We start from the raw sequence: 23,364 nt of genomic DNA on the forward strand, positions 1-23,364 counted from the left end.
GATAAAACTATGTTATTAACTTTTATTAGGCAGCTTGTGAGTGTTAAATACACCTTTACCTCCTCAGTCTATTCAGCCAATCAAAATAACAGCTAAAGAGCCTGAAGGGTCAAGTGTCTAAAGCAATATTAAAGCTTTTTTTGTTGTGCAGCCACTCATTGTTTTTAATAGAATGGTTTTGGCCAAAGAGATAGAAAGCCAGTTGTGTGTGTTTTGATGTAGGCTTGTACAATACTGCTTCAAAACTCAAATGTGTTTGTTCTGAGTTCCAGCCTTAGTTGCCTCTGTAGTTCAGGGAATGTGAGGGAGCAAGACAGGCTGATGAAGGAAACCGAATGGCTACATTATATACCCGCCACCTCTGAACTGGGAAAAGATACTTGGGTGACAGTGCAGGGGACTGGACCTAGGCATTTTATTTTTAACTTACAAGACATGAATTAGGTTTCGTTGATCATTAATCCAGGCAGACATAGCTATAAGAACACCTTATTGGTCTACAGAGCACAGGTAAAAGGTGACCTGAAGGTTCTTGTTTTAAATGACCTCCGTAAATCCTCAATAATGGTGTATAGTGGTTTCTTATACAGTTTACCTGCTATTTTACTAGAATGCTGCAGTCTGTTGGCAGCATTATTTATGTCTTTTGTAACAGTAGGGAGTAAATAATTTTTTTCCTGTGTGAATATTTCATTATCCTGTTGTTCTCAGTAGGTTATCTGCAGTGCATCAAATCAAATCAAGATTCCTCTTGTATAATGAATTATAAATCACCACAATATTATGTGATTAAGAAACCAGTACAGTGTTTTGGAAGGAGATTAAATAAATTATCAGTACAGAATTCAAATGAGAGACAGGTTTTTAATGGGTTGTACGATGACACATTAACCTGCTGGATTAGATTTGTCATTTACTTTTACTTTTCAGTTCAATCATAGCGTTGTGTAAATGTTCCTTTCAACTGACTTTTGAGTAGTTAGTTATCAATATCAGAGCAGTTGACTTTTTTCTGCTTCATTTAATTTATTTTTTTTAAATGTATTAACATTTTATTTTCTGAGAACTAGACCCAAATGTGTCCTGAATACACTCAGCACTTGGGTGTCTGTTACCCACATACATGTCAGTCGCGTTTTACCGCCCTTATATCAAGAAAAAAATCCCAATTATATAGGTAACAAATTAATGCACTTACCCGTCACGCGCGATTTCCAACTCCGTCACCAGTTTTCTGATACAAAGCCCATCTCTTCAGTGTTACAATTGACTTGTTTATCCGTCACAGCCCATGTGTTTGACGAAAATGCAGCAAAAACAAAGTGAGCGAGACAAACTATGATAATGTAAAAGTTAATCATTAACAATTTTAGTACTGTGATGTATTGTTTTTTTTTTTAAATCTGTAATCTTTAGTTGTTTTTGTGTGTTTTCATTTGCGATCTGTGACATTAGGGCCTTATCGAGCACTATATTCTGCAATTTTGAATATTGACTTTGGATACTGTTTTAATTCTGGAAACTGGTGTTGTTGTTTTAGTAATCTTTTGCTAAATTGCATTGCCTTTTACATTTTACGCAGTTCTGTGCATGGGTAACATTTTGATTTCATTTTGCTGTTGGGTCGTTAATGGGGCATTTTACATAATGCTACAATACATACCGGATTTAAAAGTATGTACTGTATTGTAGTCCACGTGTCAACAGAAGAGTGTGTTGAATCGAAACCCAACGCCTTAGAAATGAACTACTTGAACTGAAAACACAACGGCATGTCTGCTCTTATTATTTGTCAGCACTGCACCCAGGATCTTTCAGATGTATTGCCTGTTTTATTATCCCACCCTTTTGAGTTCTGCTTGTCTTAGTGAAAATTGGGACTAGCAATCTATTGAGTGTTTCACTATCTCTGCTTATACGCAGTCTGTCATCTAGTGGGCAATGCTTATCCAGTTATTTAGAGTGTAAATGCTGCGGGAGGGGGGGAGGGGGGGATTTGGATTGGATGCCGCCTGTATGTTTGTCTCTGTCCCTTTGTCACACTACATTTTAAAGCTATCTAGTTTAGTTTAGTTTAGCTTATTAGCTTATTCACTTTGTGCCCACAGGGCCAGCACAGGTACATCCTAAATACCTAAATACTCAATAAAATATAAGAACAATACAATAATTATTTTCTTTAAAAGTTAATTTCAAGCACAGATGATGCTGAACAGCAAATTTAAACCCAGAGAGGCTTGGCAATGATACAGTGAAATTGGGAAAGGCATTCCATAACTGCAAGGCTGTGCCAAAGAAAGAATAGCAAGACAACCGAAGATTGTCAGAGCATCACTGTTGAGACCTCTCAACCCAGATCTTTTAGGAGCACAGATTGACACAGAGGTAGAACAAAGTGAATGCAAAACCTTTCAGAAGTGAGCAAGAGTAAAAGAAGCCCTTCAGCCACTTAGGGGCTTTTGTAAGTAGAATCCCAATTTCAGTCATTCAATACAACCCTTGCATGTTTTTGCAAAGACTCAAGCTTCTTAGTATTGTATTTTTGGTATGTGTCCCAGACAAAAGAGTTCTACACTAAAAGAGCTTTTACTAACCTCTTGTAAAGATGTAAAACAACATTTCAAGGGGCCTCTCTAAAGGAACAGAAATTAAACCCCATAACTCTCCCGGCTTTCCAACAGACATAATCAACATGGTGTGTCCAGAGCACACCCTCAGATACCCAAACCCACAGGAGCATCTGTCGAATGGGGGTCCCCTATGGAGAGAGTTTTGGAAATGATCAGTTTCAAATAATTAATTCCAAACCAGTCATAAACAAGATTAATATCATGTTGAAGAGCTATTCCATCCGTTACTGGATTGATAGTTGTTGTATATAATGTAGTGAGACCCACAAACAGAATAATACAAGGCATTTGCCTGTCTGTCTGTATGTTTAACTTACATTTTTGCATATGTGCATGATCTAGATGATCTACCTTTCCATGGCACTGATAGTAGGGTTGGGATGAATGTCATTGACATGTTTGTGCTCTTCTCCCATTGTTTGAGACTGCTGGCCCCTTTGGTAAACAGTAATGGGTTCAATAAAATAATTACCATTATACTTCCAGGGTATACTGTATTACCACTAGGGTACCCAACCAGAGCCATCAGACCATTGGTAATAGAAATACAATTGGAACAATAGTAGTGATACGGTGGCATGGTAATAAAGATGATTACCAGTGTGTATTGGTTCAATCCATTGAAATACAATGGGTATGTCAAAACAATATGAGCATTTTACCATTGTGCTAACATTCCTCCAGGGACCCATAGCCATTATAGCTTCTTTGTGTTAGCATTGCCCAGTGGTAAAAAAAAAAAACCTAAAAAAAAACATTGCATTGCAATTTTATTCTTGTTTTGCTCTTTGTTTTTTAAGCAATAAAAGAGAAATACACAGACTGGACAGAGTTTCTTATTCAAGAGCTGACTGGTTCCCGAACAGCACCTCCAAATTTGTTGGAAGGGGTGAGTAATAGTTTGTATTTTAGGGTGGTTCTAACTTGTCAGCATTTAAAAACTTATATAATAGCAGATACCAGGGTATTCTGTAATTCTATATTTGAATAGACATCCTAATGTAAATTTACATTTTCCTGTAACAGTTGCATCTCAAAAAAGTATGTCAAACTGAAAGAAAACACTTAAATAATTGAATTCTGTTGTCTCCTCTCAGCCTCTTCGAGGAAAGAACACTGTTGATCTCATCATGCTTGATTCATTGGTAGAACTGCAGGATTCCCAGAATCCCTTCCAGTACTGGATAGTCCGGGTGATAGAAAATATTGGCGGTAGGCTGCGGCTCCGCTACTTTGGACTGGACTGTGACACACACGACAAGTGGCTCTTTTACCTGGACTTCAGGCTTCGTCCTGTGGGTTGGTGTCTGGAGAACAGATACAACATGGAACCTCCTACAGGTAAAGTTCTAGACTGGTGTTATGTTGTCTTAAAGAGTTATTTATGTTAAACATCATGAAAAGTGAGCAATCTTTTGTTTTCATTGTTATGTACTGTAACACAAATACATTTTAAGTAGAGTATTAGTCAAAAATAATAATTTTTTACATGAACTCGTCACAACAAGGTCACCGCTTGTTAAAATAAGATAATGCAGGTGTATTATCCATTCAAAGCTAGTTTGATAACATATCCCTTAAAGTATGTGATGAAGAGATGTGTATCATTTTAACACAAGATGAAAAATACTGATTCATATCTCTTTCAAAGGTAAACAGCAATGTAGGAGGAATTCTTGCTGTATGCTTGCAACTATGACCCTGCTTGATGCTTCTCACGCTGTTTGCAAACTAATTCAGTGTGTCAACATCTTGAATGAGATGTAATTTCACGAGCACAGCATTTAGCAAGCCCTAAATTATGTATTGGCACCTTTTGAATTTAAAACTTAAAGGACAAAAGAAATATCATGTAACAATTAATTATAAGAAGGGCTATACAACATTATGAATACTTTAAACCCACCCCAACTACTGTGTGGCAGCAATTTCCTACATTTGTATTTGAGGATTGTAACACGCTTGCAAGATTTAAAGCTATATTACAGTGCCATAGAAATGTTAATGCACTTGTGGAATTTAAAACAGAATTGCAAATTGCTGCAAAATATAAAAAAATGCTTTAACACACAAAAACCCCAGAAGAATATGCCTATCACCATAAGGATTTAGTTGTGGAAGACAACAAAGGAAATAAGGTACAATTGAAGTGTGCAAATACTTTAGAGTTACTATACATATTGACAGAAAAAAAATTTAAAGTAACAGAACACAGTAATTTCATACAGTATATAAAAAGCGAAAGCCCTGAACAAAAACAAAAATGATTTACATAAAACTCAAAAATAGCTAAAAATAAGCACGGAAAAATGAAATTAATAAAAACCGAAAAACAGGAGCCCTAATTACAAGGTTGACGTGACTGACTGCTAAGTACTGTGCACAAGCGATTTACAGAGACCTGTGTCATTTACAGTAGTTTTTCTCTAAATGTAAGTGTGACCTACCAAACATGGAACGATAACAAAAAAAAAAAGTCAGATTGAGACTGATGTTATTGTTACAGTGTGTTCAGCTTATATTGGCGGGTGGGTGTGATGTATTCCAAGTGTTTTGGTGTGTCTGTTTGTGCATCAGTACAATGGGTTTAGCTAAACTTGGCTGAAAAAATGGCTGCCATGCTAACAAAAGACTACAGGACACATTTTGTTTTTGTATCTTCAGCAGTTTTATAGATGTTTTGTTCGATAGGAGAGTTGTTGTTTTTCATGGAATTATATTGTATAGCCTCCAGCAAACTTCCTATCCCCAAATGAGAAGTGGTAGTACAGTGTGTGTGTGTGTGTGTGTGTGTGTGTGTGTGTGTGTGTGTTTGTTTGTCTGAGCATCTGTAATCCTCAGTGTGATGGGGAAGCAGTCAGCTGGGTAATATTAAGATTAAAAAGGGCAATGAAATGCATTTGTGAAAAGTTGTAATGCAGAAGAGTGAATTGGAAATAGAGGCTATGGCTTTTGGGCTGAGAAATGTGACACCTTGGTTATTTGTTTTTCTAAAAAAAAAAAAATGGAATAAGACCGTTTACTATCTTGCTGGCAGCATTTTCTATATAGTTTAAGATTTATAAATCCATCTGCTGAAATAATGCAACTTACTACCTTCCTAGGCTTCCCCACTGTTTAGAATACTGGTGATGGCGTTTGGAATGAAATCTATTCATTCACCAGAGAAATGAACTCATACTGGCAATATTTCTGAATAGGAAACTTGATTCCATTCTAAATTTTGGGGGCATAGGTCCAAAAGTTGCCTTTACAGTGTACAGTAGGACCTCAATTATTTTTTGTTGTGTTTCTTTTTCTCTATGTTTATAAGAAACTCAGAGACTGAACTGTTGTACCGCTGCCTGTGTCTACATAGGACTTATTGTAATGTGTTGAGGACGACTAACATAACTCCGTTTTTATTTTAATATAGTCACTATGACTTGTTATGGTTAGCTTAAAGCCTAGGGTGAAATACACTTGACAACACATACCTGGGAACTTGACTAATGGCATGGAAAGTATAATTGAAATATTGAAGAGCGCCCTTACACTGCATTTTTTAAATAGTGTGAATTGGGTGTAATTGAGTGTTTTTATTCTGATGTATCTTTTCCATTTCCCTCAGAGATCCATGGTTTAAGAGCAGCTACCGACTGGAAAGATGCCCTGGAGAGAGCACTCACTGAAGCAGCAAAGAATCCTCTCCCACTGGAGGTGTTCAAGGTTAGAGCTCAAGTTTTTTTTTTTTTTTTTTTTTTTCTGCTGTTTTGCTGATTAAAGCTATGTATTATGAAGTCTGCTTGATTGTCAGTATTGTTTGCTTGAATGTGGGTAAAGGATTTGATGCTCCTGACACCTATTGATTTTAATAGCAATGGTGCTGGGCAAAAAGTCAGTGCCGGTCGTACACACAAATAGTTCATTTTCAGTTGATGGCCCTGCTGCGGTAATGCTAGTGTATTGCAAGCATATTGCAATGTAATCTGCATTGATTGAAGAGACACTGGGGATCAGTTGTTCACAGAAACTCCAGCTCAATAGAAGAGGTAGGGTCATTTAAACTTGCTCCAATAGTCTACCTCCAATCAGATGAAGAAACCTATTGCAAAGATACCAGGTTGTAGCAATTTATCTATAGGATTATATTTGCATATATCCTAAAAGATTGAAGCAAAGATTCTGAGGGGGGCTGCAAATAATAGTATTTAAGCTAATAATGTGTAATAAATGTGGAATTCAATTTATATTTGCCAGCTAGTGGGTAGGTTTTGAAGAAATGTTTTATTGCAACAAATCTGTTTGTTTTCATTACCCATCATTATGAAGGTGTATAAGAAATGTCAACCCAAGTGAAGTTTTATTGTTTCGGTTTGTGGATCTCTTTAATAACCATGTATTTCATATTAATATGCTATATTTTACAAAAACCTATTCCATTTAGTGTCTATCATGCCAATTTTACAATGCAGTAAACTCAGTCAGACTAGGTTCAATGATTACCACCATGAGAACATCTTAACACCTTTAAACACAACTGATTAATGTGTCTCCTGTGTCAAATACTCTTAGATGTGTTAACTTGACACTGCAGGCAAATTGCATCTGAGACACAATGAAACTGGTGTTGATACATTTCAAACGAGCAAGGCATTTACAAAATGTCTGAAAGCATTCAAAGAACACAAACAACTTAACAATTCAGCATGCTTTGGTTCACCTGTAAATATGGGATTTTCTAGGTCATGTTCTCCTGACTGCTTATATTTAGATCTGTAGTTTATTTTTTAAACTACAGGTAGATGATTCATGTTTATAGGTTGCGCAATATAACTACCTGCTGCAAAAGAGATCTACTACATTGTGCATAATAAACTTTTTGGGGTTTCTCTGTAGTAAAAAGTAATGATTTAACAATTAAGCATTATGGTACAACATGGGGGTATGATATGCTGAGATATCACAATGGCTGAGGGTATCTACCCGTGGCCTTGTGATAGCTCAGCCCATCTCATCACCCTGGAGCACAATAATGCTTTTATAAACCTGCTTTCAACATTGCTACTTCTTGAGTTAGATGTTCAGTTTGTTTGTGCAGAGTGTGTGAGAGGGAGACAGGAAGATTCACGGCGATGAGGCTCCAGGGTTTGTGTTTTTGAAAAAAGCGAATCATTTAGAGCGTGCGATTGACCAGTCCGACTACAGGATCGGTGACTGCTGTTTTGTAAGATACTTTAACATCACCTGCCACTTGCCCAGTGGTAGGGCCGTATTCTTGTTTTCTTATTTTTTTACAGAGCCTAACAATAGCAATAAAAAAAACTTCAAGTGGGGATTTTCTGTAAAACTCTGACAGGTTTAGTGCCTTGCCTTATCTTGTGCTCAAAGGGATGATAAGTGTTATTTTCTATTGGTGCCAGAGTGCCTTCTACCTATCTTTTAAGTGAAGAAAGGGTGAAAAATGTGTTGACATTCTAATAATGAACAACTCATGTTAATGCAGGGAAACAAACTTGGAAAACATTTAGGACATTTTAACATACCTTATGGATTTAGCAACTATTCCAGTTGTATCAAATAAATATATCCCCTCCTCCTCCTGTCTGAAACAAAAACTACCTTTTAAAGGTGTGTTAAGAAACATAATTGCTGTATCTTTTGGGCTGGTTTAGTATAATTCAGAAAAACAAGTTTGTTTACTTCCTTGAACACCTTCCCAGAACTACAGAGATCGCTTAATTGTACAGTCAACTAGTAGTCAAATGGCAGTGTATTTATATTGTACCAATTGGGATAAGATAACATCCATACAGTAAAAATATTCTATACCATATGTTTAAAATTAAATTGATTGATTAAAATATATTCTCTGTACAAGTTCTATAAACTCATTACTTAGGTTGATTTGGCAGTATAAGCAGAATTCAGTCTGCCTCTGTTCTGTTCTGTTTGCATTTTGCTGCTGCTGTATGATTCTCAGAATGAGTGATGTCAGGGAACTATTCAGAGCAGCTATGAAGTTATAAAGCCCTGTTTTAAGCTGTGCCTACTACTGTTTGTTTGTTTTTTTACAGTGTAATTGCATGTAGGATGTTATCTGAATATTTAACAGTTATAAAGGACCCTGTTTTGACAGAGGATATTTATGGTCTTGGCAATCTGACAGTGATAAATATAATTGTATTTATATGCTGTAACAACTACATCAGCTACATTGTGATTAATTCACATTCTGTTGAGTCATAGCCTGTAGCGTGTTAATACTATTTTTATTTGTCATACCAGGTAAAACATTTATTTTATTGTTCTGTGCAAGTGTACGGTATAGCTGATGCTGGTGCCTACTCAAGGAAAACAAATGTGTAGTGCAGAAAATAACTAAAGGCTGTTGTTACTTTCACAGTTATTCTCAAATATTTATCCAGGCTATTGTAAAACAGAATAGTGAGAATAAGAGATTTTCTGTTCTCCTTTGGAAGCAGCAGCATTAAAAAGGAAAACCCATGGCCCCCTCCTCAGAAGCCTTTTCTTAATATACTGATCTAATTTACATTTAGACAAAGATTTGAACTTGAAAGGATAAGAGGCTGATAAGAGATACTTTGGCTTTAAACACCTATTCCGTTCTAGTTGCTACAAATATGTAATAACAGAAGTAGCATGTTTAAAGTATAAATAAGAAACAGAAAGGTTAGAAGCTGGATGACTTTAAAATGAATAATCAGTGAGCTGGGATTTAGTCCACGGTGCATAAAACTGTAATTGTAATTATAAAATTACATTTTTTTATCTGCCATTTATAAATGTCAGTCAGCTAATGAAAGCTCTGAGTCAACACAAAGGAAATTGTTGTTAATATTATTAGTAATTTTTTGCATGAACATTAGGCTAAACTTTGTGACACAGAAGGCAATTTAAAACAAAGACGGGTGTGGATTTAATGATACTGCACAACATAATGTATGTGATGTGCCACCACATCAACGGTCCTTGAGCAGACTTCCTGCAATTCATCAAAAACACAACACTGTAATGTTGCAAAATGGTGTAATTAAAGCAGTTAGTTGGCTGATCACAGTCATGTCAGTCCAGGGCTAATACTAATTAAAAGCTGCCTTTACACTTCAGTTGAACCTATTCTTACCAATTATGCAAATTAATTGGGGTAGTCAATTGAAATATATTTATGATACTAATCATGTTACACAGTGAAGCATAATACTGTATTTAAACAGAATACAGCATTGCTCATAATTAAGGCTACAATTTTATCACGGAGGTCACGGAAATCGTGAAAATCCTGAATTTAAACAAAAGTCGATGAAATCTTGAGAATGTATGCAAAAACACATTTGATTAGGCACTTCCTTTTTTTCCTTTAAAATGCAGTATGTCATGCACTGAAAGTACAAGTCTGTGAGTATCTGTAGATTGTCTGGTTATGTATGCACACAGCATTTGCGTGTAGCTATGTAGGTCAGAGAATGAGATTTCTGTTTTGCAGCTGAGTGAGCAAGCATGTAAATGAACACAGATCGGATCTTACTGTAAACTCTCGGTTTTGATCTTCACATCTACATAAAGCACTTGTTAATTTATTTTTTGAAAGAAAAAAGTGGGCTTGCATCTTCAAAAAATATAAATTCATAATTTCTTGAAACTTTCTTTCATACAATGTAGTGTGCAAGTAGTATGACTAGACATTTCTAAACAAAATACTTCAGAATGTCATTGAACATCTTTTCTTATTTCCTGCAAACTGTAGATAAAACAAGAGGTTTATCTGTTTTCTAGTCTTTTTTATCGACCAACAGGCCCCATTATTTTGACAGTGTCTGTGTGTTTTGACCTTTCAATTCATATATATATATATATATATATATATATATATATATATATATATATATATATATATATATAGATAGATAGATAGATAGATAGATAGATAGATAGATAGATACACAGTGCCTATAGAAAGTCTACACCCCCTTTCAAAAGTGCCACTTTTTGTTGCCTTATAGGCTGGAATTAAAATGCATTAAAATAGTTTTTTTTTTTTTTTTTCATTTATCTACACATCCTACCCCACAGTTTCCAAGTGAAAAAAAATGTTCTAGAAATTTGTAGAAAACGAATTAAAAATAAAAACTGAATTAGCTTGTTTGGATAAGTGTCCATCCCCCTTGTAATAGCAGTCCTAAATTAGCTCAGGTGTAATCAATCACCTTCAAAATCACACACCAAGTGGCCTCCACCTGTGTTAAACTGTAGTGATTCACATTATTTCAGGATAAATTCAGCAGTTGCTGTAGGTTCCGTCTGCTGGGTAGTGCATTTCAAAGCAAAGACTCAACCGTGAGCACCAAGGCGCTTTCAAAAGAACTCCGGGACAAAGAGTATAAAAAAATATCAAAGGGCTTGAATATCCCTTGGAGCCTGGTCAAGACAATTATTAAGAAGTGGAAGGTGTATGGCACCACCAAGACCCTGCCTAGGTCAGGCCATCCCTCCAAACTGGATGACAGCAAGAAGAAGACTGATCAGAGAGGCTACCAAGAGGCCATTGGCAACTTTGCAAGAGCTACAGGCTTTTATGGCCAAGACTCGTCAAAGTGTGCATGTGACAACAATATCCCAAGCACTCCAAAATCTGGCCTGTATGTAGGGTGGCAAGAAGGAAGCCATTACTCAAGAAAGCCCACTGTTTCGAAGTATGCAAAAAAAACACCCAGGAGACTCTGTAGCCATGTGGCAAAAAGTTTTGTGGTCTGACAAAACTAAAATTGAACTTTTTGGCCTAAATGCAAAGCGTTATGTTTGGCGCAAACCCAACACAACACATCACCCAAAGAACACCATTCCTACTGTGAAGCATGGTGTTGGCAGCATCATGTTATGGGGATGTTTCTCATCGGCAGGGACTGGGTGGTGCCATACACCTTCCATAGAAGGGAAAATGAATGGATCAAAGTACACAGAAGTCCTTGAGGAAAAGCTGCTGCCCTCTGCAAGAAAGCTGAAACTGTCAAATATTGCCAAATCTAGGTGTGCAAAGTTGGTGGAGAAAGATCCCAACAGACTCACAGCTGTAATTGCTGCCAAAGGTGCTTCCACCAAGTATTAAATCAGGGGGGTGGAGACTTATCCAATTATGATCTTTCAGTTTTGTATTTTTAATATATCATTTTTTTCTCAATAAAAACACACACACACAGGCACACACACACACAGACACACACTGAACAAAAATATAAACACAACATGCAACAATTTCAAAGATTTTACAGTTACAGTTCATATAAGGAAATCAGTCAATTGAAATAAATTCAGTAGGCTCTAATCTATGGATTTCACATGACTGGGAATACAAATATGCATCAGTTCGTCGCAGATACCTTAAAAAAAAGGTAGGGGCGTGGATCAGAAAACCAGTCAGTATCTGGTATCCTTCGCATAGAGTTGATCAGGCTGTTGATTGTGGCCTGTGGAGTGTTGCCCCACACCTCTTCATTGGGTGTGCGAAGTTGCTGGATATTGGCGGGAACTGGAACACGCTGTCGTGCACGTCGAGCCAGAGCATCCCAAACATGCTCAGTGGGTGACATGTCTGGTGAGTATGCAGGCCATGGAAGAACTAAGACATTTTCAGCTTCCAGGAATTGTGTACAGATCCTAGTGACATGCTGAAACATGAGGCGATATCGGCAGATGATTGGCATGACAATGGGCCTCAGGATCTCGTCACGGTATCTCTGTGCATTCAAATTGCCATTGATAAAATGCAATTGTGTTCGTTGTCTGTAGCTTATACCTGCCCATACCATAACCCCACCGCCACCATGGGGCACTCTGTTCACAACATTGACATCAGCAAACCACTCACCCACACGACACCATAGACGATGTCTGCCATCTGCCCGGTACAGTTGAAACCGGGATTCATCCGTGAAGAGCACACTTCTCCAGCGTGCCAGTGGCCATCGAAGGTGAACATTTTCCCACTGAAGTCGGCTACGACGCCGAACTGCAGTCAGGTCAAGACCCTGGTGAGGACGACAAGCACACAGATGAGCTTCCCTGAGACGGTTTCTGACAGTTTGTGCAGAAATTCTTCGTTTGTGCAAACCCACAGTTTCATTAGCTGTCCGGGTGGCTGGTCTCAGACGATCCCGCAGGTGAAGAAGCCGGATGTGGCGGTCCTGGGCTGGCGTGGTTACATGTGGTCTGCGGTTGTGAGGCCGGTTGGACGTACTGCCAAATTCTCACCTCCAACAACGTTGGAGGTAGCTCATGGTAGAGAAATGAACATACAGTTCTCAGGCAACACCTCTGGTGGACATTCCTGCAGTCAGCGTGCCAATTGCATGCTCCCTCAAAACTTGAGACATCTGTGGCATTGTGTTGTGTGACAAAACTGCACATTTTAGAGTGGCCTTTTATTGTCCCCAGCACAAGGTGCACCTGTGTAATGTTCATGCTGTTTAATCAGCTTCTTGATAGGCGACACCTATCAGGTGGATAGATTATATTGGTAAAGGAGAACTGTTCACTAACACGGATGAAAACAAATTTGTGCCCAAAATTTGAGAGAAATAAGCTTTTTGTGCATATGAAAAATTTCATGGTAAATGTACTTATTTAATTAGGTGCATATATATATATATATATATATTATATATAATATATATATATATATATATATATAGATATATATTATATATATTAAATAAGTACATTTATCCCGGACGTTCTTAGAGAAATAGGAACACAGTTCATTTCAGTTTGTTTCGCTACATGGTCGGTGTGAAAGCCTGCATAGTACAGTAATAACTAAGTTTTGTACTCTAAAGTAACATTTAAACTTATCAGTAATCAAAAGCAATAGTCTTTATATTATTGGTTTTGATGTACTATTTAAAAGCTCTTGTGCATGTTGGTGTAGCTAAAACTACAATATTTGGTGACTTTCCCGTGAATTCTTGGTTTCTTTCTGCAATTCGCCTATGAATTTTACTAAAAATGACTGTGTCAAAATCGTAGCCTTACTTATAATATGTAATTTAAACATTATTTTAAAGAAACATGTTGTGAAATTCATAACAAAAGGTTGCTAATATTTATACTGTGCAACTTTAGCTCACCTATTTTCTATATTGTGAATACAGTAGTTGGTCTGCATAAAAATATTTAAGTTGTGAGTGTTTTAATGAATATAGTCAGCTTTTTATGAATGAAATAAACTTTGATATTCGTTAAACTGTTCTAGACTGTAGATCCCTCAAGCAAAATCTCAAGCAGCCTGACAAAATCCAGTTCAAAATATAACCTAAAATAACAGCGTTTATAGCATCTGAAATGGTCATTATCTGCAGATAACTGACACTGCGCTGGAATATATCAAAGTTTATGGCTTCTTAAATCTATATATTATGATGGATATGGTGTCGACATAATTTTGATTTAATCCAGGCCCTTGTGTTTGTTGTAAATGCTATTGACCTGGAACACCTGAATGCAGCCAAGAATCTTGCTGTAACTTACAACTCCATCAGACATTAATATTGAATACTTTTTTCAGTGTTTTAAGTTCATTGAATCTTTATAGATCTTGGCCTTCATGTGTTTGTCTTCCTCATTCTGTCCATGTAATTCTGGTTCATTAAAGTTTTTCTGATGTTTTGTTACCCAGGACCACGCAGACCTGCAAAACCATTCGTTCTCGGTTGGGATGAAGTTAGAGATGTTGGACTCTCAGGAGCCCTTTTGTATCAGCCCCGCGACTGTGACCAAGGCAAGTGTTACAGCTGTTTTCCACCCCTGAGATGTATTGTGTGTCTCATTAACAGGATCATCTTTGTTTACAAATTAAATATGGAATACAAATATCAGGACCAATATCCACCATGTTTGGATGACACAGTGTTTATTTTGGTGAACAGAAAACTGACACGTTATCATATTACAATACAGTGCATTTAATCCCATGAATTGACAAAGCCCTACTAAAAGCCGTTATGCCTTTGTGAGGCACTGTTACAAATTGCTTTTTTTAGGTTTGCATTTGAAATTGAGAGTCTGTAAGTACGGTGATTGCACTTTAAATCTAGAAAACAAACTAAATAGTCTTCACCTTCCCTTGCTGGTTGTTGTCCTTTTAAATACAATTTTTAAAAAATACAAACATCTACTAACTGTTACCCAAACATATGCATCCATATTTCCTGCATACTCTGGGTACTGGCTCATGGTGATCTGATTGTTCATGATACTGGTGGCTCCAATGTTTACAGCTGTGGCGAGGGAATTCATGTTACTGACATACAGTTGTCAGTTATTTTGCTTAATGTTGCTTCTTTATAATATCAAGCAACAGTTTTCTTTGGAGCCATCACAAACTGTTATTATCTCAGCCTCAGAAAAAAAAAAAAAAGTCTGCTTATCATCTCAGCACTCCCTCGGGCTATGTTTTTATTTTTATTTTACTGACCCTGATGTCAGTAAAGTGAATTTCTTTCTTAAAGGAATGTTGTAGAAGATATCTTCGGAAGTGAATGCATGTATGTGTATGAGAATGACTAAACTCAATCTAATCCCTAGGTCTGAATTACTTGTTTTTATTGGGAAGTACTAAAGGTAGTATATTTGCACCTGAGTGGGAAATTATTTCAGCTTTAATCATCTTCAATCAATGTAATATAAAAGAGTTAATTCTGGCAGTAACTTATACTTAACTCCTGTATGCAGTGTGTCATGTGTCGATTCCTTTATAACATATAGTGTTTGAACTTTTATAATGATCCATATAAATAAATATAATTTTGATCAAATCGGATTTAATATGCTAAATATTATGTAAACATATAACCATATTAACATCTAGTCTACATTGCTAATGGAAGTGCCTCTTTCTCTTTCTAGGTTTATAACGATCATTATTTCCATGTGACCATCGATGACCTGGCAGGAGATCCGACACCCAGTTCACTGCTCTGCCATGCTGAGTCCCCCGGGATCCTTCCTGTAGAGTGGTGCCTTAAAAACGGGGTTAACCTCAAACGCCCCAAAGGTTTGTCACAGAGAAAGCAGCCCTCGCAAGCAAAGATAAAATCTTAAATAAGAGTTTGTTTCCTGTAAGATTTAGAGCAGCTAGAGTTACATTATTCATCTATAATAAATTTTATTCCGGCGTAGGCATTGAAAACCAGATTTTAGCAAGAATTGTTTTATGCAATGTGAAACATTTTGATCTTATCTGGGGGGAAAAAAGTCTAAAAAACATTTTTTTTAATCCCAAAAAATATGCAGTATATATAAAAGTTTTGCATCACATAGTATTAAGTAACTTTGCTTCATTAAGTCAAATGAAACCTGCTAAATAATCTTATGTTAACATATTGAATTACATACCACTTTGTAGTTTTCCATATACTTAACGAAAAATTTGACATGGGCGTAATAAAGACAACGTTAAAACAAGCTTTGCATTAAGCCTTTTCTTAACTGGCAGGATGTCAATGTTTTACATAAAACAATAACACACAGCGAGCGGCAAGTACACCTCAATAATAATAACTGCAACATAAACTAAAACAACATGACAACATCCTGTTGGGGGTTCCATCAATAATAACCGTGGCTTCCAATATCGAATGCTTTATCTACAGTTTTGGTACAGATATAGCTTCTTACCAAAAAGATAAAATACGTAGCCTTTATTTAAAAATAAATAAGGAATAAAGAAAATGTAACTAAAACTTAATAATATTAAGTAAGTGTGCATCCTCCATTGAATGAAATATTTCCTTGGCAGAGTTTGGAAATTCTGTTTTCGCATGGGTAAAAAAAAATTCCACACATTGCTTTGCTTGGGTACCATTGTTATGTATTCACAAGACAGAATTTAGTGATCAGGAATGGCACTTTATTGTTACAACCAAACAGACTCACATGTCTCACTAACTTTTTTGCAACTGCCATCAAAACCCAGCTGGCTCAATTTATGGTAGCTTTTGTGACAGTCCATAATGTAATAGCAGTGCTGTGCTTCTGCATTAGTTTAAAACTGAACATAATAGCCATGTTAACAACAACAACAACAATGGAATATGGCCAGTAAATTGTATCCGCATCAGCTCGGCATCCACGAGACTAACTCTATCCGATCCGCATTCCTCCTGATGCAAGCATCCGCATCCCCATCCGCAAAAATCCGTTTGAATGAGGAACAATGAACACGAAAAGGACTGCGCTTTCTGTTAGTCAGGATCTCCCCCCTGTTAGTCAGCAGCAGCAGCAGTCACTAGCCCTTATCAGTGTGCCGCTCAGGAGGTGTGTCTCACAGATTCAATTTTCCATCTATTTGAGGTGAATACCATGTTTTTATATATATATATATATATATATATATATATATATATATATATATATATATATATATATATATATAGATATAGATAGATATATATATATATATATATATATATATATATATATATATATATATATATATATATATATATAGCTTAAAGAGCCAGCTGCCCAATGTTATATATATATATATATATATATATATATATATATATATATATATATATATATATATATATATATATATAGACACACACACACACACACACACAATTCAATTTGAAGAATAGTCAGACGCTCAGGAATGTTCTTTTCATTTTACTGGATAGTATTTAAGAACAGCTAGCAGATGTAGGGATTGAGGGGGATACTGGGAGAGTGTATGTTTTCTGTTCAGCAGCATGTGTATTGTGCTGCCTGCTGTCACGGAGCACGCGTGGGTGATTGGGTCTGTCACTTTGTTCTTTCTCTCTTTCTTTTGTGAGTGTGTGGCCTGTTTGCCTGCGCATGTAATCAGAAAAAAAAAAAAGAAAAGGTCAATTTGGATAACCTAGCTGCAATTTTGTACATGTTTTTATTGCAGTTATTTTACTATATTAGTAACTATAGATTATTAATAATTTTGACATAATTTCTGAACACAAGTAATTGACTTCCATTTATATCAGGAAGACATGTGAGGTCTCCTTTTTTAACCTGCCAATTTTAAACAACAATCTTACAAGAACAGCAGCGCAATAAAGAACACTGACATTCATCAGAACAAATAACATTTTTATGTTACCAAAAAATAAGTCACTCAAGTCAATAATGCTTTCGATAGGTACAAAGCTGAGCTACAACAACAAAAGACAGCCACCTATAGCTTTTACCTCATGTCAGCTCTGAATCGTAATCCCAATTCTGTTTCACATTTATGTTTTTAATGAGTTTGATATACCTGTTATGGCTACTGAAAGCATAGCCTTTCTTGCATGAGACACAGGCGACATATCCAGCCAAAGTGTGTCAGTTTTCATTAGCAAGTAATCGGAATGTTTTCCAAACTGACGACTTACCTTTCTCATTTTCCTTTAAGCTGTATTCACCCGTGATTAATGTCTTGTATATTTGGTTCTACATATTCAAAAACAGAGTTCGAGAACGGTTTCATGCAGAAGCAACAGGTCACTAAGGAAAGTGCAAACAGGTGACCGTATCATCTGACAATGTTGTCACATGTTTATACTCACTGTTTGTACTCTGGGCTCTCAGTGGGAAAAGAAACTAATGGCTTGGCAAGGCAAGATAAACACAAGCTGAACTTTTGTCAGCCGAATATTAATAATTATGTCTGCCTCCGATTCGCCATCCGCGAAGATGTTAAACAAGACACCTGCATGTGTATCCGCGGATAGAAAGCAGATATCCGCAGATTTGCAGGGCTTTACACCTAGGCCATCTGGTTTGATTCCATTAGTAATAACTGGTGTTAACAATATTACATTGTCAGTTTTCTCTTTATTGATAAACTGAATCCTCAGCTACCTGTGCCATACCTGGCTTATGAATGCAGAAAGGGCCTCATTAGTACCCAGTTGATTTCCAAAGGTCATGCCTGTTCTATATTTTGCAGGTTACCTCAGCCAGGATTTTGATTGGGCAGACTACCTGAAGCAATGTGGGACAGAGGCAGCTCCTCATCTTTGCTTTAGAGATGTGAGATTGATATGAATAATTGTTTCCCATTTCTTTTTTATTGAAATTCACGAGTACAGTGTTTATTTTTGTGATTTATATAAGTTAATATGTCATGTTTAAGGTGTGTGTTATTATAATGTAGATATTATTTTGCACCGTTTGAGCAGCCAGAACTACACAAGATACCAATAAGACACCATACGCTTGATGTATTAATTTATATTATACCTTTACATAACACCAAGGAGTTTGATACTTTTTTCTTGGTACCCTGCAGGATTTGTTCTTACCAATCTCAACTAGAAAGAGGATTGATTTTATCAAGTAGATTAAGGAGAAGCACTGACTTTCTGTCTGAGAATTGCTCTTTTATAGATCACCCTTAGGCACGACACAAAAAGTCATTAATGGCGAAGGCAGCAAGCTCCATTTGCAAGAGATCCCCTCTGAGTGAAATAACAAGTGGAGCAGCTCAGTGCTTTCATAGGGCTGTTGAGTTTTTGTTTAAAAAAATAGTGACTGTTTTAGACTTTTTATTTTCGCAATGGAAAAATACAAGTGCATTAAATCTGCCATTGTTATCGAGGAAAGAGCATGTAGCAGTTGTATAGGAGATGCTCATGATTCATTGAAAATTCGAAGAGCTAGTGAAACAGCTTTTATGGTTTGCCCTCTTAATCGACTATTTTATTAAAATATCTCTATATTTTCAAGTTGGAATGCAGCAGGCATGAACACACACATCATTAATGGTTTTAATTGTACATGTTAATTATACTGGAGGATGTAAGGCATAATATTGTAATTAAGCTTGTGGTTTCTGAAAAGTATTATATTTTCATTATAGTCTAATAGGTAGATTAGGCTTGAATATCTTAAACAGTAGTTACGAGGGCTAAAGTATATCTCATTTATCTTAATTAAATGAAATTACTTTTTTTATCTAATCACTGATATTTAGAAGAGTTGCAAAATATAGAGTGCACTCAAAATAACAGGAATAGCTTTGAAATATGTTCTGTTCTAATAAGAAATGCTTAAGAACAAAGATCCTGTTAACATGCTGGCTTTACTAATTTATCCGGGCATTAGCAATTACTTTGTTATTGTGTCACAGGGGGATCAGTGGAAGGACCAAATCTATCTAGACGAGTATTGGATGTATATAAAAATCAAAAACATGAAAACATGTATGAGATGGCAGATTGACAAAAAAAGGGGATTAAAAAAAGTTAATAATGAACCATTGAATTGTGTGTTTACTTGGATTAAAAATCTAATGGCATACATTCTTTAGTAAATCTTACCTTTATTGGAGTGTATATGCCATGCTTGTTTCAAATTCTAGATTGTGACAGAGCGACATATCATGAAGGTAATTTATTATGGTACCAGAAGATTAAAAATCTAAATCTTTATCTGAGTTTAGCTACCCTGATTTCTTCAGTACCGTTGCTGTTATAGGACGTAGGTAATCAGTCTGCACATTTTGCTTTTCAGACATCACTAAGTCGAGGGTTTTCCAAAAACATGAAGTTGGAAGCTGTCAACCCAATGAATCCAGCAGAAATATGTGTGGCGTCGATCACTAAAGTGAAAGGAAGGTTAATGTGGCTCCATCTAGAAGGTAATTAGTCTCAATCATCCACTGGAAAGAGTAAATGCATACATTAAAGTGCCATTTTAGTCATATATTCTTGAAGCTGTCCCTTGAAGACAGCAACAACAATCTTTAATTTATTTACCATCTTTCTTGGCCCAGGACCATCCCCATGCATAGTACCTGCGTTTAAAACTAGCCATGAGTTTAGTGATACATATAAGATTTTTTTTTTTTCTGTTGTTGTTGTATACGTTATAAGCTATAAAAAAAACATAGTTGTTGAGGCAAGAAACCCAAGAGTGGGTCGAGACTAACTCTGAGCGCAGTAGCTACAGTCCCTGTCGACATGAGCACACAAAATACCTCCGAAAGAGACACAGCAATTAAACCAGTATTGATGTCTTACTAATCTATGCATAAAATTCCCTCATTGATTTACATACTGTTATGGTATGTTACTGGTAAGGCTTGTCTGAACCCCAGTCTGTGCATCACTATATCCCTCACCTACTGCTAGCTAACCTCCACCTCCTGGTCACCAAATTGAAGCAAGGCTCTTTCAGGGGGGGGGATTTGCTATGTCATCAATAATAGCCTCCCATGTCCTGTTTTCAATCTAGTGAATAAGTTTGAGGTCACAGCAACTGCTCTGTGGAACGTTACATCACAAATCTGCAGCTGTTTTATGCACCAGACTTTTTCATCTGTCATTATCATTCTGTGCTGTTAAAATTACTTAAACATCAATTTCTTTGTTTTTCTGAAGAAAAAAAACACCAGCACCTCACTAAAATAAGAGATTCTATAGAAAATCTCATAGTCCTCTAGAAATACCAAACGGGCAAGGACACATTTTCTTAAAAACTCTTAACAGTATACAAGCAACAAATCATTACTCAGAGTAGTTTAACAACATTAAAGTGTATTTATTCCTTTCTGAAAATGTGCCTTTGTGCTTGTAAATTACACTAAATAGGGTCCCAGGTGCATGTACAGGAGTTATTGAAGAGTGATTATGAGAAGGCAAAGTGGTAAAGACTTGAGAGATGCAATAAATTATATTGCAGTGTGCTTTTATCTGATGCCGGGGAAGTTTTCTTTATAGCCAAGAGCTCTTTCTAATGTCATAAAGTACTACAGAAATAATTCTCACTGAGAACAAAATTAAACAGAGAAAACACCTCAGTCTTCAAATCATAAAATAAATTCTGGTACAACTAAGCAAGTTTGGCTTTCCTAATAAGCAATACCCAACTGAGATTAACTGAGTATTTTAAAACATTTATTGAAAGAAACAAGTGCATTTAGAATTAATCTTGTATACAATGCAAATTCAGGATTTTAAACATAAAGGCAGTTTTAATGTCAGTAGCTAGTCTAATATAGGTCTAAGTCCTCCCTACCCGGGTGGTGCTCGGCCAGTTGTGCGCCACCCTCTAGGAACCCCCGGTCACGGACGGCAATGACATAGATTCCATGCAGATGCGCCACGCGAGAGGCCAGAGCAACTTTAAAAACTTTAATACCGAAATACTTTCATAATACTGTAATACCGTCAAATAAAACAGCAAAACTCCTTGATAATCAACAGGTGATTTAAATAGCTGTGCAAAATTGCACCAAATTCTGTTGATCGTCCAACCAATCAGAAGGTAGTATTCATGTTGTACTGTAGATCCCCCATTATACTGAATCTGAAAAACTATGTACGATTAGAGAGAACTGTTCAAAGTCTGAATGAAATAAGATTCTAGTACATTGACTCTTCATACAACTCACAGCTTGTTTTACACACATTTACAAACTAGTCAAACAATAAAATGACAATCAAACTATTCCTCACTTTTTAACAGCTTTGAAGAATCCTTTTTTTAATGGCCAGTGGCACTTCTTTTTAGAACCCAGTTTAGAACTCAATTTGCTCTCATGAACTGAAACATTGTAATATGCTTTTTTCCTGCTGTTGCACATAATTGTTTAGATTTGTTTTACAAAACTTAATCAAGACGTTTTTGTTTATCCAAAGAATGCTGCTGAGAGGTTTACATTTTTAGTTCAGCCATGAGAAACTCCTGACAGCCCTATTTGTCATTAGAAAAGCATAAAACAACAGAAACAACAGAAACAACAGAAAAAAAAAATCTTATTTGTATCACTAAACTCATGGCTAGTTTTAAACGCAGGTACTATGCATGGGGATTTTTTTTTTTTTGGTGATGTGTGCCATTTGAATTAATATACTACAACTAAAAATGACAGAATGAGATTCCTAGACTGCTTATCATGTTTGAAAAATCACTTTAATCGTCATATTGTTATAAACACATACAAATTCATCTTTAGATCTGAGCACTGATCATCCACCCGTTCACTGTCCGGCCACTTTATTAGGACTACCTCATTGGTTTTGGCATCACTCTGAATTAGATATGCCAATTAGGTTAATCCTGTGATGTGACATGAGATCCCTGCTGCTGCAGTTTATTTAAGCATCGTTGCAAGTCCAGACCTTTCTTAATTTCTGTTTGTGTTCCTGCAATAGACCACACAGGATATGTGGTATAGGTAGGTGGCATATCTTGTTAAATCTGTTTTCCATTTAGATTTAATGTTATTTACATGGTTTAAGGACATAAATGGCATAATTCACAGTAAACCCTTTTCCTTTTACTGTCACAACAATTGTTCTCGGTTAAACGTCTTTTAAGAATACAGTGGTAGTAGCACTGTAGGCTTTGATTATTAACCTCCCTGCGAGTATTCCAGGGAAGGTTAGACTTGTAGCTTCTAAAAAGGGTCAGAACATAAATTTAGATCAGTGCTTGGAATTTCAGGAGAAGTGGATAAAATTCCTGCAGCAGTGTTATTTTAATTACATATTGATACATGTTCGTCTTGGGTAAAGGTGTCTGCCAAATAAATAAATAATAATAATAATGTTATATTTGTGTTCTCCTCTAGGTTTGAAGAAGCCATTTCCAGAGTATATAGCTGATGTGGAGTCCATGGACATTTTCCCAGTAGGCTGGTGTGAAGCGAATGGCTATCACCTTACTCCTCCACACAGAGTTGTCTGTAAGTACTGAGATACCACAATCATAT

At 36.3% G+C, this 23,364-nt stretch overlaps 1 protein-coding gene across 3 annotated transcripts in view; it reads left to right on the forward strand.

Annotated features, from left to right (window-relative positions):
• LOC121319860 (scm-like with four MBT domains protein 2) overlaps positions 1 to 23,364 on the forward strand; it is a 72,042-nt gene that overhangs the window by 29,610 nt on the left and 19,068 nt on the right. For all 3 annotated transcript variants that reach the window (XM_041257755.1, XM_041257757.1, XM_041257756.1), the window contains 8 exons: positions 3,431 to 3,519; positions 3,728 to 3,971; positions 6,241 to 6,338; positions 14,302 to 14,403; positions 15,531 to 15,678; positions 18,595 to 18,677; positions 20,160 to 20,286; positions 23,224 to 23,337. In XM_041257755.1, the coding sequence (XP_041113689.1) occupies positions 3,431 to 3,519; positions 3,728 to 3,971; positions 6,241 to 6,338; positions 14,302 to 14,403; positions 15,531 to 15,678; positions 18,595 to 18,677; positions 20,160 to 20,286; positions 23,224 to 23,337 (1,005 nt within the window). The remainder of the gene's footprint in view (positions 1 to 3,430; positions 3,520 to 3,727; positions 3,972 to 6,240; positions 6,339 to 14,301; positions 14,404 to 15,530; positions 15,679 to 18,594; positions 18,678 to 20,159; positions 20,287 to 23,223; positions 23,338 to 23,364) is intronic.

Source organism: Polyodon spathula, chromosome 8 (assembly GCF_017654505.1).
Source record: "Polyodon spathula isolate WHYD16114869_AA chromosome 8, ASM1765450v1, whole genome shotgun sequence".
NCBI lineage: Eukaryota > Metazoa > Chordata > Actinopteri > Acipenseriformes > Polyodontidae > Polyodon > Polyodon spathula.